General features: G+C 42.6%; 1 protein-coding gene across 1 annotated transcript in view; it reads right to left on the bottom strand.

Annotated features, from left to right (window-relative positions):
* LOC113092487 (contactin-3-like) overlaps positions 1 to 17,653 on the bottom strand; it is a 76,392-nt gene that overhangs the window by 2,843 nt on the left and 55,896 nt on the right. The window contains exons 14-22 of the mRNA XM_026258102.1: positions 14,646 to 14,763; positions 11,710 to 11,868; positions 11,186 to 11,335; positions 9,807 to 9,877; positions 9,263 to 9,497; positions 8,243 to 8,352; positions 7,643 to 7,829; positions 913 to 1,025; positions 380 to 545 (exon numbers count right to left, since the gene is read on the bottom strand). Coding sequence (XP_026113887.1) covers positions 380 to 545; positions 913 to 1,025; positions 7,643 to 7,829; positions 8,243 to 8,352; positions 9,263 to 9,497; positions 9,807 to 9,877; positions 11,186 to 11,335; positions 11,710 to 11,868; positions 14,646 to 14,763 — 1,309 coding nt within the window. The remainder of the gene's footprint in view (positions 1 to 379; positions 546 to 912; positions 1,026 to 7,642; positions 7,830 to 8,242; positions 8,353 to 9,262; positions 9,498 to 9,806; positions 9,878 to 11,185; positions 11,336 to 11,709; positions 11,869 to 14,645; positions 14,764 to 17,653) is intronic.

Raw genomic sequence — 17,653 nt, 5'->3', positions numbered from 1 at the left:
ATGACTACAAAATTTCTCTTAAAAAAACACCTTTTGGTAAATGTAATCTTTAGCCAATCTCAAAATGAACACCCATTTTTTTTTCGTACTGTACATTTTAGCGTTGTGTTGCCTTAATTCATTTTTAGCATTTTTAGAATTAGCAATCATTTTTATTTTGAAATTCTGACTTCGATCTGTTTTCAGGATTTTTTGATGAATAAAGTTCAAACGAACAGTATTTACTTGAAATAGAATTTTAAAAATGCTATTCCTTATTCCTAAATTTAAGTATACATTATTATTATTCACCCCAAACGTTTAAAAAAAAAAAAAAAAAAAAACTTATTTCAGAAAGCCAATACACCCAAATTCATCAAATTAAAAAAATAGTTCTTACTAAGTTTATGTATGTTGATGGGTTCAGTTGGCATCCCTTCTCCTCCGTCACTCAGCGCTCGTATCTGAATGATGTAATCGTCATCTCCAGGTAGCGTGAGCTCCACTGAGGTCAGATTTGTTGTTATTGTGTTCATTTCTTCGTGCCGGTTCCTTCTGTAAGACACCTGGAGAGAACCAATGACAGAGGCGCTAACAACCACTTAGATTTATTCACCACAAGCTATTTTAGTCGATAAAGGAAGTCAAATCAAATTATCATATACTGTAGGGAACTGTAGTGTTTATTAGCACACCTGGTGCTTTCGCTATACTGTACAGCACATATTTTGAAGATCTGCAGTATAAATTAGTTTTATTTTTATTTTCCGTTACCACTAAGGTGGGTAACCATCCAATAAAAGAAATATACAGTATACACTGTAATGCAGTTGTTTCCTAAATGCTCACTGGAATAGAACAAGCTAATATGATTAAATGAAAATAAAGCCCTACAGTTTGGCTTTGAGGTTTACATTGCTGGGAAGCACTTACCTGATAACCAGTAACATCTGACTCCATCTCCAGAGAAATGACAGGCTCCCAATGAACAGTGAGCTTAGAGCCAATCAGATTCCACTCCACGTTCAAAGGTGGCTGCCCGGGTGCTGAGAGGAAACACCAGCATCAGTTACTGTACATGTGACCACATAATCCATTATGACATATCAACAAACAGACAGCCAGGCCAGGCACCTCTCCTGTCAATGTCATTATGTATGATACTATACTATAATAAAGCGTAGAGTACTAGAACTATGAATGACTATTCTGGCATTTCAAACATGTATGACTGAAAAAGCCCCCCCCCCATAAACAACAGCAACAAATACAAACAGTCACCAAGTACAATCACCCTCCAGAAAGGACAACAAACACATAAATAAAAACAGTGCATATGATTTGTATATTATATTCCAAGTCTTTTTTGTATGCAAGTTAAGGACTATTTAGGTACTTTTGCTGGTCATTGTATTCTTTCGCTGCATCAGAAAAAGCAGCATGAACATTCATCTAAGTATCTAATTTTGTTTCCCACAATCGTACTCGGTTACTAACGTAACCTCGGTTCCCTGAAATACGGGAACGAGTACTGCGTCGAAGACGCATATGGGAAAAACCCCTTTTTTCTCCTGAACTGAAGCCTTATTCAATCACGCAGTGAAACTGCACAGCCATTGGATCGTGCAGTGCTATTAAAACAAACCAATGGCTTGGCAGCGGTGCTGCACGAACCTATGGCAGAGAAGCCCGCCAAAGCCCGCCAATATGGGCGGGGCATCTGGCTATATATTGGCCGCTTCGCCACAGGAATTCAGGTTACTTCGACTGAAGCGACGACTGAGTTGTGCAGCCTTTTTAGCATGGCAAGGAACGCAGTACTCGTTCCCGTATTTCAGGGAACCGAGGTTACGTTAGTAACCGAGTACGTTCCCTTTCAATACTTCACTCGTACTGCGTCGAAGACGCATATGGGAACCCAGTTCAATCACGCCATGCTAAGAAGGGAGGACGACCAACGCAATCAAACTTGATTTGTTAAACCAAGATATGATAATAGCAACTAGGGGCAGAATAAGCTCAATGAGGTTACGTCTGGCCTAGCCTGATCATCCCGTGTTCGTATCGCCTCAGTAGCCAAGGGACCGAGTGCATACGAGTAGAGTTTGAGCCTTGGGCAAGAATGGCCAAGAGCATGCAAATGAGGAACAAGAAGGTGACCTTCACACAGAAAGTACCCCTAGCATGAAGCGCCGGGACGTCTAGATTGTAAAATCTAGCAAATGTGGACGGCGAGCTCCAGCCAGCCGCCTCACAAATTTCTGCGATAGTCACACCATTAGACCATGCCCAAGACGAGGACACTGCTCTCGTCGAATGGGCTCTTACTCCAATTGGGCTCTCCAGGCCCAAAGAAGAGTAGGCTAGCTGGATTGCATCAACAATCCACCTTGAAAGTCTTTGCTTAGAGACCGGTAACCCTCTGGTGCGGTTTCCAAAGCATATGAAGAGCTGTTCTGATCGTCTTATTGGTGCAGAACGCTCTATGTAGACTTTTAGAGCCCTCACTGGGCAAAGTAGATTCAGCCCTGGATCCTCCTCTGTGTTTTGTAACGCAGAAAGGGTGACCACTTGTGCTCTAAAAGGTGTGGAGAGCACCTTTGGCACATAGCCATGCCTCGGTTTCAGGACGACCCTCGAGTCGTTAGGCCCGAATTCTAGGCAATTAGGGCTTATCGAAAGTGCTTGCAAATCACCCACACGCTTAACAGACGCTAGTGCCAATAGCAGAGCGGTCTTTAGCGACAGGGCTTTAAGGCCTATGGACTGTAGCGGTTCAAAGGGGGCCCCCTTCAGGGCTCTCAGCACCGTGGGCAGGTCCCAAGAAGGGACGGTGGGAGGGCAAGGCGGATGAAGCCGTCTGGCACCTCTCATAAATCGGACGACTAAGTCGTTTCTGCCCACCGACTGGCCTGCTATAAGGGCGTGTGACGCCGCTATAGTTGCTACATAGACCTTGAGCGTGGAGGGGGATCGTCCCTTCTCCAAGAGCTCTTGCAAAAATGACAGTATCACTGATACGTCACAAGAGGTCGGGCTTTCACCATGGTCTGAACACCATGTGGAGAACACAGACCATTTGGAGGCATAGAGGCGTCGTGTAGACGGAGCTCTAGCCTGTGAAATTGTGTCTAGCACACGCTCAGGGAGTCCCGCGGACTCCCGTCGAGCGACCAAAGGTGCAGAGACCACTTCTCTGGGTATGGATGCCAAATCGTCCCGTCCGCCTGAGAAAGGAGGTCCCGTCTCAGGGGAACGGGCCATGGGGCTGCAGTCAGCATCTGCGACAGGTCGGCTATCCAGTGCTGATTTTCCCAGAATGGGGCTACAAGCAGAACCCTGCATCTCTGGTCCCTGACCCGCCTGATTACTTGGGGAATCAGAGGGACCGGAGGAAAAGCATAAAGAAGACGGTTGGGCCAGTCCTGGGACAACGCGTCCTTGATCTTGGAAAAATATATTGGGCAATGAGAGTTGTCTTTTGAGGCAAAGAGGTCTATTTCCGCTCTGCCAAAGACCTCCCATATCTTCTGAACCGTCTGCGGGTGGAGTCTCCACTCTTCTGAGGAGACTCCGCTTCTTGACAGCATATCCGCGCCCTTGTTCAGCTTGCCCGGAAGATGCACTGCTCTCAGGGACCCCAAATTGCTTTGGGTCCATTCCAGCAGTCGCGACGTCAGTCTGAAGAGACGCGTCGATGACAGCCCACCTTGGTGATTTATATAAGAGACCACCGTCATGCTGTCCGATCTGACCAGCACGTGGTGACTCTTTAGGTCTGACAGGAAGCTCTGGCAGGCTCGTTGAACTGCAATCATCTCGAGGCAGTTGATGTGAAGCCTGCTCTCCTCTTTCGACCATTGGCCGAAAGTGGGTTTCCCTTCGCACAGCGCGCCCCAACTCTTGTTGGACGCGTCTGTGGAGATCACTTTCCTTCTGCAAACCATACCAAGTGGAGCACCCCGTTCCATCCATTGCATGTCCCTCCAAGGGGTCAGGGCCGAAATACAGTCCTGACTCACCTTGATATTCAAGCGTCCGTGACGCCATGCATGAGGTGGAACACGTGGTTTCAGCCAATATTGGAGGGGGCGCATACGAAGCAGCCCGAGCTCCAGCACCGGCAATGCCGCCGCCATAAGACCCAGCAGCTTCTGGAATGTCTTTAGGGGTCGAGAAGCACCTATTTTGAAAGAGGCCGCAAGTCGCTGTAGAGCCGCAGCACGCTCCTTCACCATTGTTGCCCTCATCGTCACTGAGTCTAACACTGTTCCCAGAAACGATATCTGTCGGCTGGGGGACAGTGAGCTCTTGACAAAGTTCACCCTGAGCCCCAGGCATTCCAGATGGCTGAGGAGCACAGTTCTGTAACCCAATGCCTCCCCCTCTGACTGAGCTAGAACTAGCCAGTCGTCGAGGTAATTGAGAATGCGGATGCCCTTCTGCCTGAGAGGGGAGAGAGCCGCATCCATGCACTTTGTGAATGTGCGAGGCGCCAGAGACAGCCCAAAGGGGAGGACCTTGTATTGGTAAGCCACGCCCTCGAAGGCAAATCTCAAAAACGGCCTGTGACGGGGGGCTATCTGGATGTGAAAGTAAGCGTCTTTCAGATCCAGCGAAAAGAACCAATCCCCTGAGCGTATTTGCGAGAGGATTTGTTTCAATGTGATCATTCTGAAGCGCCGTCTCATGAGGGCACGGTTCAGATGTCTTAAATCGAGGATGGGGCGCAGCCCACCATCCTTCTTGGGAACCAGGAAGTAACGGCTGTAAAACCCTGAGTCGCGGTGTGCTGGGGGAACGATTTCTATAGCTCCCTTCACCAGCAGATTTTTCACTTCGGCACGAAGAACGTGAGCGTTCTCGTTGTGCACTGAAGTGGTGACCGCCCCGTGAAAGCGTGGTGGCCGTCGTGCGAAATGAAGGGAATAGCCGTGTTTTATTACTCCCATGACCCAATCTGATACCCCGGGAATGGCTTGCCATTGTGAGGCCCGGATGGACAGAGGTTGTATTAACTCGAGTGATTGACCGCCGTGGGGGGACATAGCACTCGTGAGTGTTGTGTGAGGAAAACTGCTCTTTTTGTGAAGGAGTGTGTTTTTTATTTTTTGCACTATAACAGCGCTTTGCTGTCTGGGTGCTAACAAGGGCCCATTGTTTGCAGCAGGAACAACTTCGCCGACATCTGGAGATGGACGGCAGAACACACGGGGCAGTTTGGGGGGTGGTCCGGCTGTGGCGAGACTTAGCCCCCTCCTCTTTCTTTCCTGTTGATCAGGATGACGGCGGCGGCGCAGGGTCCAGCACTATCTTGGGCCGGGGTCCCATGCGCTTGGGATACTGATACCGTCTGGTGGCCGAGCGAGAACGGTGTCGAGGCTCGGGTTTCACCGGCTGGGCTGCGGTGGTAGCAGCTGGCGCTTGCTTAGGAGGCTGACGAATCGGCACCTGTTTGGGGCGACTGGCAGCAGATGAAGCGCGCTTCGGCAGGAAGTGTCGCATTGCCTGGGACGACTTCTGCGCCTCTGTGAAACGCTCGGCGAATCCCTCTATCGCCGGGCCAAAGAGGCCGCTGGGGGAGATCGGTGCGTCTAGGAACTGGGCTCTGTCAGCATCCTTGATCTCCGTAAGGTTGAGCCATAAGTGGCGCTCCAAGACGACCAGGTTAGCCATCGAGCGCCCAATGGCCTGGGCGGTGCTCTTGGTAGCACGCAGCGCCAAGTCTGTTGCACTTCTCAGCTCCCTGAGCGTGGCGACATCTGGGCCAGACTCGTCGGTGGCGGCGAGAAGTTTGGCCTGGAAGACTTGAAGCACCGCCATAGAGTGGAGCGCCGCGGCTGCTTGCCCTGCCGATGAGTAGGCACGCCCGGCGAGCGCCGACGTCGTACGGCAGGGTTTGGATGGATGGTTGGCCTTGGCTTTCCATCCAATAGCTGCTGGCGGGCAGAGATGCACGGCCACAGACTCATCTAGCGGCGGCAGCCGTTCGTATCCTCTTTCATCAGCGCCGTCAATTGAGGTGAGGGCGGATGAAGATGAAGTACGCAGGCGCGCTGAGTAGGGGGCGCGCCACGATTTAGTGAGCTCGTCGTGGACCTCCGGGAAGAACGGAGCAGTTCGCTGACGAGGGGCTTGCTGGCGCCCCGGCAGAAACCATTCATCCAGACGGCTACGGGCTGGTTCCTCTGGAGGAGACCAATCCAGACCCAGCTCATCCACTGCCCTGGAGAGAACGCGGATAAGCTCGGCGTCCATCCCGAGTTTCGAGCGGTTTGGTTCAGATGACATCGAGGGGGCGGGGTCCGGCGAGCCCGACAGCTCCTCAGCATCTGAAGCGGCTAGAGACATGCTGTCCTCTAGCAGTTCCTCCTCAGTCCCTCCAAACAAAACCAGATCACTCGCGGCAGCAGAGGGACACTGGTCTGGCTGTACAAAGAGGACTGGGGAATCCCCTCTGGGCGGAGAAAACGAGGCACGCGGGGGCTGAGCCGGCGTGAGCTCGCTTTCATCCTGCTGCTTTAATCCTCTGCCCCGCCTTTTCTTCCTCGCCGGCTCACGGGATGAAGAAAAAGGGAGGGCGCGAGGAGCGAGATCGCTCTCTGAAAAGAAAGCGATTCACGAGCGCAGAGAGGCGATATTCATGTTCTCGCAATGAGAACATGAATTCCCCGCGAGTGCTGTGTCAGCGTGGGGTTTCCCCAAGCACGCAACACACTCGCTGTGCCCGTCATCAGCGTGCAGAGGGGCTCTGCACGAGCTGCAATGACGAGACGGCATTTGCAACAACGCCGTAGAAAAAGGCTCTTTTAGAGAAATTTGCTCTTTCAATATATCTCACCGGATGGCCGCAGGGAAGCGATGAATCTGCGGTGGGGACCGGCAGTCGCGTTCCAGTGCGAGGCGTGTCAACGGCGAGCAGTTCAGCGGAGATCAGCGAAGCGATGTGACGTCGTCGCTGAAGGAGAAATAATCTGAATTCCTGTGGCGAAGCGGTCAATATATAGCCAGATGCCCCGCCCATATTGGCGGGCTTTGGCGGGCTTCTCTGCCATAGGTTCGTGCAGCACCGCTGCCAAGCCATTGGTTTGTTTTAATAGCACTGCACGATCCAATGGCTGTGCAGTTTCACTGCGTGATTGAATAAGGCTTCAGTTCAGGAGAAAAAAGGGGTTTTTCCCATATGCGTCTTCGACGCAGTACGAGTGAAATATTGAAAGGGAACAAAACAGAAAGACATAAAGGTTTGGAATGATGACAGTTATTAAATGCTGACTTAACCTTATAACCAATAATCCTTCAAATCTTTATTTGTCTTTGCATTTATTCAACATGGACAAACTAGAAAAAAGTCGCAGTAAATACATTTATAATGTTACAGTAATGTTAAAGTAGAAAATAGTTATATTTTTTGCTATGTTTTTGATAAAATAAATGAACACTTAATAATAAAAAAAATGTAATAATTACAGTAAAGTATATCAAATTACAGGTTTCTTTATCCTGTTTAAACAATAAAAATGATTTTTTTATTTTTATTTTTTACAAAGTGCAAATATTGAAATTAGACAAAAAAAGTTAATGACATGACGTAACATAATATATAACTGCAGAGGCGATAAACTGTAAATAAACTGATACATTTTAAGAAGCATATACTTACGGGACTTCTTTGTGGTCACATTGATGGTGGGAGACAGAGGGCCAGTTCCCGCCGTGTTAAAAGCGCTCACTGTCAGGAAATACTGAGTGTACTCTCTCAGTCCGCTGATGTTAACCTTGTTCTGATTGGCAGACACTCTGACTTTGCCCATGGTCTCTGGTTTTGTGTCATCCTCCCAGTACACCACCTGATTTCAAGAGCAATGGAGAGAAAGCACAGACTGTTGGATCTAAAGCCTCGCAGATATAATGCCACAGTGCCATTATGTTCAGTGCAGGAGAATTATTATACAGTTTTTCCACTTTTTTCCACAAAGTGGGTTTGGGGTGGCATGGATAAAGAGTTTCACAGAGGAATGTGTAATGTGTTCTCTGTGCCCTCAAAAAAGATGAAGAAAAGCCATTTCGTCCATGCTGCAGAGAGGGCCTCCTATGCATACGGTAAGAACAGGGAACCCTATTCTTATTTTCAAATGGAGCGTTTCCATGGGTACAGAGGGAACTTTGAGGTGCAGCGTGGGAGATGACAGGCTCTGACAGAACCCACGGTGCATTTCAAAACCGGACAGAGAGTTATTTCCATTACGAAGAAGGGACGCACCTCATAGCCCAACACTCTTTCTGGGGAAGCGCTGAGAATGTGCCAGCTCACTTCAATTTCAGTGGCAGAAATGCTTCTGGCCCACATGCCATCTGGAATGCCACTGGGCTCTGAGAGGGAAGAGGAAAAGAGAAAAAGATGAATGCATAAAGACAAGAAGAAAAGAGAGAAGGAAATATGAGAAAAGAAGAGCAATAAGACAATACTAGGATAGAAAAAGGGAAGAAACTGAAATGAGACAAGATTAGAAGAGAAGACACAAGATGAGACAAAAAGCATGTCAGTGCACAAATCAGAGGATGATGAAAAATGACTTATAAATGACTGATGCAAAACCCTTTGTCTCTAAAATAGTAAATTACTAGCCTTTATTTTAACAGGATAGATGAGTGGCATGAAGGAACATTATCTGTACAGGAAATCAATTAATGCAGTAGCTTCCTGACACACCACTGTCTCCTCATCACTCCACGCTGTTATAGCTCATCTCAAACTGATCCTAACTAGCTGAAAGATTCCCACACTGCTGCTTCAAATGCTGAGCATGAGTTTCCAGAGCTCCAACCACCTGACATTTACAACACAACATCACATACAGCCATTATAGTACATGCTTTACCTTGTACTTACTATAAAAAGAAGATTGCATTATGGATTCTTGGACATTTAGCAAAACATCAAATACATTTCCAGTTAAGAAAGTGTAAAGTACTGCTAAAACTGCCAGCAACAGCGTTGGAGTGACCCATAAAATGATATAGAATTACATAATCTAGATCTATAGCCTTTTCCTCGCTTTTCCTTGACCATTTGTTATAAAATGAGCCATGTCCTTTCAGCGCTGCACGTAATAAAGTGCTGGTGGTACAGGAATCAATCCTGGCCTGTTCTCTCAATTTTTTATGCACCTTTCAATGGATGAATAAATATATGGTGAAAAGAAAAATCCATTGAAAACACTGTAAATGAGTGAAACGGTAAGTTTTTGTGCGCTGCTCATAATGCGATTGACAGTCTCACCATTCTCAGCCGAGAACACAATGGTAACAGGGCTGAACGGTCCCTGGCCTTTGGTGTTGTAGGCTCCCACTTTGACGCCAAATGGAGAAAAGGGCGGGATGCTCTCGTTCCGGTACACGTAACGGGACTGGGACGGTATGGAGGTGACGGCGTGCGTCCAGTTGACCTCCCCCAACGGCCGGAAAGCGATGATGTAGCCGAAACCATCACCGTTTTGCAGGTCTTCAGGCACAGGCTGGGAGGGAAACAAGAAACTATAGTGATATTAAAACATACAGACCAGATCCAGCCTCAGGTTCACACCCAGTGCTTTTCCAAACCCCGCACAGTTTTCACAAAGTAATGCAACCTCTTGAGAGTGTAAATGAACTGCTTTCTAATATACAACCAAGTTTGAATTGAATGCTATTACGGGAGTAAAGGGCCCAGATGGAAAACAGGCTTGGCTTTGACTGAGGTAATAAACACCCTCATTCAATTCCATTTAATTAGCCAAAACTATTACCTCGCACAGAGGGAGTGATAATATAGACAGATGACTTACCTCCCATGTTATTACTAGCTCTGACTTGGAGCCACCCCCACCTCCGACATCGGAGGGGGCCGTGTCAGGAACTGCGAACAGAAAAACAAAGAAAAAACAGCTTGTTTTCAGTACAGCGGATATATACAGCCCCTACCTTCCTTATTATTTCTATTCCTTTTCTTTTACTTATAAGCCTTACTTAATCAAGTATCTAATGCAACAAAGCTCCGGTCCCTTAGCAACTGCTTTAAAAAAAAATTCTGTGGGCAGCGTCTGAGCTAACTGCCTTTGTTTCTAGTGAATTTCACCATTTGCCAAGAGTCTCTCAACAATAACGCTCGAAGATTTCGTTCTATAACATACAAAGAGGCACTTGAGCATTGAATGCACCGAAATTGTATCGCTTCATCAAGGGACATTTGAACAATATAGACACTTGAGCATTAGTGGATTTTCAACCTCAGACAGCACACCCACAGGATGCCTACAGTCGCTTACTGACCATCTGATACCTACTGCACACAAAACTGGATTGCACTTTCTCGATCTGGCAAGCTCTGTTCTGATTGGCTGAATAATTAGATAGGCAATTTGTGTTCGGATGGTAGCTTCTGAGGATGAAATTATCCCTGGATTTTACCAAGTTTAAAATGTTATATTAAATCGGATCAGACGTAATTATGTCTGTGAAATAGTCTGTACTTAATACTTTAGTGAAGGGTAGAAATTCTGATCTTGGAGTAATTTTGCTTCTGATCACTTCTTTGTTTACCGGGTCAAAGAAAATTGCTAATGGAATTGACAGTTATGTATAAACACCATTCAATAGTTTAGGGTCAGTAATAAATTAATACTTCAATTCAGGAAGGATCAATTAAATTGATCATAAAGGACAGTAAAGGTATTTATAATTCATATTAGAAAGATTTCTGAAAATTCAAATTGCCATTACTGGAATAAATTATATCATATACTAGTTATATCTAGTAATAAAATGTTCGTATATTGCTGATTTTACTGTATTTTTGATCAAATAAATGCAACCTTGGTAAGCATGAGAAACTTCTTTCAAAAACATTTAAAAAAAATCTCACTGAATCACTGAAATAATATAGTTTGAATGCACACATTATCAATAGCTAGTGATTAATAGTTGATCACATGGTGTAATATTGAGGATTTTTTTTCTGTAACAATGCACTAAAATAAGGGCAATGAATAACTAAACCATAAAAAATTCACAACATTGTAATTCCTACATTAAAATTATATTATATCAAAAATAAAATTGCCTAAAAGGAATTAATATTACATGGCAAAACTATTTAAATGAGATATTTTCTGATTTGACTTTCCGTTAAAAATGTGTGTATAAATCAAGAGCGCTGGTGACTCACCTGCATCTTCGGTTCTTGTTTTAAGAGAAGCGGGACTCGGTTCCCCCACGCCGACGCTGTTTCTCGCCAGCACTCTGAACTCAAACTCCACCCATGCGTTCAGATCCACCACCGTTGCCGTCAAGGTGTTCCCATCAATCACCTCCGGGACTGAGAGCAAACAGAAAAGCCACGGTTTAACTGAAAATACCTGGATTACAAGGTGCCACCATGAAAGTCAACAACAGGAGCACAACTTTGAGCCTATGTTTACAGTAAGCCAGAAGTGTCATAAAGCATTAAAACAAATGTTCTATTTCACATCTCTGTCTGGGTGGGATGTTGTTCGAATGAATTCAGATTCAAGCGGCAAGGCAGGAGAACAGATTACGTCGTTTTGCCTTAGTACTTAGAGGGTACTTATATGTACTCAAAGTGAGCATAAGCTTCTTTCTTAAAAGCACATGAGACGTGCTATGGTAATTTCAGTCTCTCACTGAATTGATGCTCCGCTTGACTAGCTTTAGCTAATCCTGTATTGTTACCCGTGTTCACCGCTTGCCAGCCCACTGTGAAAGCTGTCTTGGCCTGAATGATATAGCTTGTGATGGGGCTGCCGTTATCCTGGCCGGGTCTCCAAGAAAGCTGAGCCGTGCTGTCTGTGATCTCCTCCACTGTTACACCATCTGGAGCTCCTGGGGGACCTGATTCAATCAGACAATTAGCAGTAAATTAGCAATTAGAAATGAAGTTACCTTCACTGACATCTAAACTTGCTCACCCCCTGCCAGGAAGCTCTCCGCTTATCGCCCTCCCAAACTGTGACATAAGGCCAGTCTCTAAAAGGCGTTATTACATTTTAAGCTGTTGCTTTTGTGGGGACGCTAGATCTCTTTGAGAATCACAGGAAAGCTTTTCAGAGGCTTGAGCTGTTTTCTTAACGGCTACAGCACGTCTTCCAATTAAAATGTGCAGAGAGTTGTCTTCCTTTGTCAAATTCACACTCTTTTGGGGGAATATATAACGAAATGGAGCATAATGTTTTGTGGTTTTGTCAGCGCAGGTGACTTGTAGAATCAATAGTAAGACCAGACAATGATTGCTTCTCACCAAAAAGGCACTCAAAGACAAATCATCAAGACAAACTGTAAAAAAAAAAAAAAAAAAAACTTCATATTTGGTTTTGGTGTGAGGAGTTTACATGCAGTTTTGGTCTGACTAATATTTACATAATTCATTTTAAACCATGGCCCCCATTGTGCATAATACTCAAAGGACAGACACTAGTTTCTGTGAATTAAACTGCCGGAGGTTTTAGGAGCTGAATGTCCTTCAGGGGTCCCTCTTTTTACATTTCTGTTCCAGTTTCTTAATCTTAATAATCTTATTAATACTTTTTACTTACAATTTTAGATACAACATTTTAGAGTTCGAAAGAAGTAGTAAAATGAATATATATATATATATATATATATATATATATATATATATATATATATATATATTGAAAAATGCCTATTGAGTTTTGTGATTGTATTCATTTAAATGAGAGTGGGTGTAGAAAAGAATAAACACAATTTAAAATAATCACACTTTGCAGTCTGAAATAAAGAGGGAGAAAGTTTTTGTTTTATCTAGCTGTATTTACTCAGTGCAATTTATAACATCAAAGTGAAAGATATAACACCAACATGTCAAAAAAAAAAAAAAAAAAAATCAGAATCAGTGAGTTAGAAAAAAGATCATCCCCACTCTTTAAAATGACTTGTAAACTCAATTAGGTGTTGTTAATCACCTTCTCAGTGGCACACAAACCATTTGACTTTTAACTGTGATTAGTTCAGCATGAAAAGAGCTTTTGTACAACAGGGAGAGTACAAACCAGACCCTCCCTGATCGGGACGTCACTCCAAACTGGATGAAAGAGCCGGAGGAAACTGGTCAGAGAGGTGACCAAGAGGCCCATAGCAAACCTGAAGCAGTTACAGGAGTTTATGACAAAGAGTGGTCATTGTGTGCCTGTGACAACAATATCACAAATTCTCCAATGTGGCTTGTTCAGTAGAGTTGACATGCATCACGACTGAACTTTACCAAAACACCTTGAAGATTCTGAAGCAGATGAGACTCAAATTGAATTATTTGGCCTCAACACCAAACGATATGTCAGGCAGAAATCGAATCCAGCTCACCATCCAAATAACATCATTCCTCCAGTAAAGCATGTACTGTTATGGGGTGTTTCTCTGCAGGAGGGAAAAATGGATGGGGCAAAATACCATCCAATTTTTGAGGAAAATCTGTTGCCCTCTGCCAGAAAGTTGTCAATAGAAGAAGGTTTACCTGCCAACATGACAGTGACTTAAAGCACCCAACAAAACTGAACACACAGTGGTTGAAGGAGAAAAAGGTGAATGTCCTAGCATGACCTAGTCAGAGTACAGACTTAAACCCCACTGAAATCTTTGGAATGACTTTGCAGTCCACAAACGGTCACCACCATTTAAACTGAACTTGAGCAGTTCTGCAAAGAAGAGGGAGCAAATATTGCAAAGTCTAGAAAGTTATTAGAGACTAAAGACTGTAATGAAAGCAAAAGGTGGTTCAACAAAATACTGATACAAGGGGGTGTTCCTTTTTCTAACTCAGTGATTCTGTTTTTATTTTATTTTTTCTGACAAATTGTGTGTGTGTGTTATATCTTTCACTTGGATGTTATAAGCTGCACTGAATAAATACAGCTGAATAAAACAAAAACTGTGTCTTCACTTCATGCTGCAAAGCAACCAAATTTTATTATTTTAAGGGGGGGGGGGGGTCTTTTTCTATATCCACTGGACATTTCTAGGATCTAGAAATCAGACATTTATCATTTAACTCCCCATCTTAAGAGCGCAGTAGCTGTGACGTCAAAACCAGGAAGACAAATTCACCATGGGTTCCCTTAAGATCTTCCTATGGGATTTTATAATGGTGTTTTTCAGTTCATAAGTAAAATAAGGTCAGTGGTAAATATAACTTGACAATACTTTTTTTGTTGTACAATGTAAACTGAAAACACTTACACTCCAGATTCCTTAAGTAGTTACAAACCTACCCCCCCCCCCCAAAAAAAAGCAAAAAAAGCATTTATTTTAAAATTATGCTTCAAAATGTGTGTTTTCAGTATGGGTGATTGTAGATTGAAACATACAAGTATAATCAATTTATGTTTAACGCAGACATTATTTTACTCATAAATTGCATAAATCCCGGCCCCCTGTTTGATACAGAGACATGGCCCCACATTTAAAGAGCCTTATATAAGCCCAGCTGGTTTTATTTGCTTGCTACTGCCAGTTTGTACTTGCATTTTGTACTTGCTGAGTACATTTCCTTGGCAAAGCAAAGAAAGCTTTTTTTATCTTTCAATCAGGTTTTCCTTCCAAATCCAAACCCTGAATTTGAAGCTCCCCCGGTTGCCTGGCCGTCGCTCTCTTACCTTTCACGATTAAAATAGCCACAGCTGATAAACTCTCGACATCCGTGTCGACCACACAGACATATTTTCCGGCGTGTTTCAGCTGTATATTCCGTATCATCAAATCTCCAGATGTACTCTAGAGATATAAACACACACATACACATTACTATCTGCTACCAACTGGGCTTTAAAGCAACAGGAAGATGTGTGAGTTGTTTGCTATATTTGCCGACAAGTGCTTCAGTAAGTGTAGACACCCTGCTGGGTTTGGGAATGAAAATGTGGCCCAACTCCACAGCTAACGGATGACTTTTGGCAAAGGCTGTTCACTGCCATGTTTGAAACGTCCGTCATGGAGAAACATTTCCTCTGGCCAAGCCTTAGGCTTCTTCAACACTGCACAGAATCCAGCTACCAAACTCACTTGCTAATTGGCTAATTAGAGCTTAATCACATTTAAGAGGTAGTGTGATTGGATTCAGTGTGCTGAAACCCTGTGATATGAAACCATACAAGTGATGAATACTAAATCCACACACGACAATTAAATGCCTTTGTTAATCTAATAAAGATGAAGAAAGTTGTTCATAAGAGTGGAGGTGAACTTCAAAAGCGCTCTGTCAAGGGAATAGATGAAGTACTGTGAAAACAGGTAAAGTAATAAAGATATTTCCTATTATATTCATGATGATACATGTAATTAAGAAGTAAAAAGAGCATCAGAATCCTCATACAGTATATTATAAAGTTATAATCATAATGAAGAACTTATGTACTGAAAAGTTCTTTCTGCTAAACTAACTTTTATTCTTAACATTTGAATCATATTAATTGATATACTGATTAACTGCATGCATTAACATATGCAGAGAATAGAATACAATTTAATTCAAAGACTGAAAGCACTGAATAGAACATTTTAAAAGAACAGACAACTTTGTAAAACTAAACACTCCAGCATTTTGTTTCACTCCATTGCTCTCAATTTAGATGGTTTTTTAACAGAAGCATTTATGTATGCATTAAATTAGCATTCTATAAAGCCTTAACCCTCTATGGTACGGAGTTGTTATTGATATCGCATTATGGGAATTAAAAGGGTAGGCCTTAAGGGAGCCAATGATGTGCTGTTTTTAAGTCACATGACAACTGAACGTCCCTCCAAAACTCCTTTTCCCACTGTCACCCTGACACAGAAGACACCTGTTGAAGTGCTCCAGAAATTGCTCGATTAAGTTAATTTGTAAACACATTTTCTCAAGGGGAATTTTTTTTGGAACATCTTTGGTAAGTAAATTAGATATTTTCATTCACAAATCAATTTTGTCTAACATAGTTTTACTGTAAATTAAGAAAATAGCAAGGTTGCCATATGGCAACTCTGTACCACAGTGGAACTGCAGTAATGTATTTCCACATTGGGATTTTTTTATAGATCGTAGCATCAATAAAATTATCTAGTTAATTATTGATTTGAAATGATAATTGTAGTATAGTAGTATTTAAGTATAAATAACAGAATTATGTCTTCTTTTCAGAAAATGAATACAGCAATATTTTAATGGAAAAGGCAATAGTAAGAGAGTAGAGTTGGCCTGTCATGGAGAAGAAAGGGAAGTGCAAATACCCTGGCTGCAGGGGGATCGTCTGCATGAAGTACAGCAAATGTGACTTGCACCTTTGAATCACAAAAAGGAACTGCTTTTCACAGGATGTCATGAAATGTGACATGAGCTGGATTGAGACATGTTCACATGGATGGACTGGGAAAACACATTTTTCTTCAGGGAGCTGCCTATCGTAATACCTGTAGTTGATGTTTTCATGTTCTACATGGTATTAAGGCATGTTCCAAGCTAGCATATATTTACTTAACTTATATAAAATATTTTCAAAAAGACTTGTTTTTGTTGTTGGAAACTTTGTGGATGTTAAAATATAAAATAAAAAATTGTCCATTTGCAAGCATTAATATAATACTTTTAAGTACAATTTTGAAGGTTAAAGGGTTGGTTCAGCCAAAAATGAGATCCAAGTATTAAAATATATCAATATCTAAAACTAATGTCCATTTAAGTAGAAAAGAAAATCATAATCTAATAGAAAAACTACTACTTTGGCCATTTTCCATTGTGGTACACTGTTGCAATGTTACAATGTTTTTTGATTTGTATAACTGAAGCTATTTCATGTAATAACAACTTATTTAAAAAAATATTTAATGGTTGGAACATAATGCGTACCATAGAGGGTTAATAAAAAAAAATAATAAAAAAAATTATATATATATATATATATATATAATAAAATGCATCAATATTTCTTTATTTATGAAAATAAATAGTGCTATCAGTGTGTACATTTACTTCTTACTCGATTCACCAATCTGTCAAAAATCTTCAGTTCATTAAAACGGATACGTTATTGCTATTGTTTATAGACACTTACTCGCTTGGATGTTGATATTGTCTATGCAGCACTGAAGTCTTTGGCACAGACAACTTCACTAATTTAATAAAAAGCGCTTAGATTTCAAATCAATTAAATTACATGAGATAAGATGTATGCTCTTATCTGAGGGGAAGATTGTGGTTGGCAAACAAGAGGTAAATCTGCAATTTCAGCAGCAAGGGCATTAGGCTAAAAATTTTGTTTCATTATGGAAATGAATTCATCCAAGCTGTGAACTTCATGTTGATAATCCTACAAGACGGGTGGCATCTGAGAATTTATAATAAGAACTGGAATATAATTACTGATAAGAATCACTCGCTTGAAGATGAGAGCGTATGTGTTCCAAATGCTCAGAGTTATCACCAAATTAACAGAATTATATAAAAGTCAAAAATAATTGTATTTTACTGTTGCTTTCCACATAAAAAATAACTCATTTAATTCTCTGAAATATGCAACCTTATTTGAAAAATAAATCATCTTTTTGATGGCTTTGGGGGTGGTGATTAATGAATCTGTTTAAGGGATGCTCAGTTGAATCATGCACATCCAATATTGACCAGTCAGTCCTC

This window comes from Carassius auratus, unplaced genomic scaffold (assembly GCF_003368295.1).
Source record: "Carassius auratus strain Wakin unplaced genomic scaffold, ASM336829v1 scaf_tig00214604, whole genome shotgun sequence".
Classification (NCBI taxonomy): Eukaryota; Metazoa; Chordata; class Actinopteri; order Cypriniformes; family Cyprinidae; genus Carassius; species Carassius auratus.
This window is presented reverse-complemented; position numbering and strand designations above follow the sequence as displayed.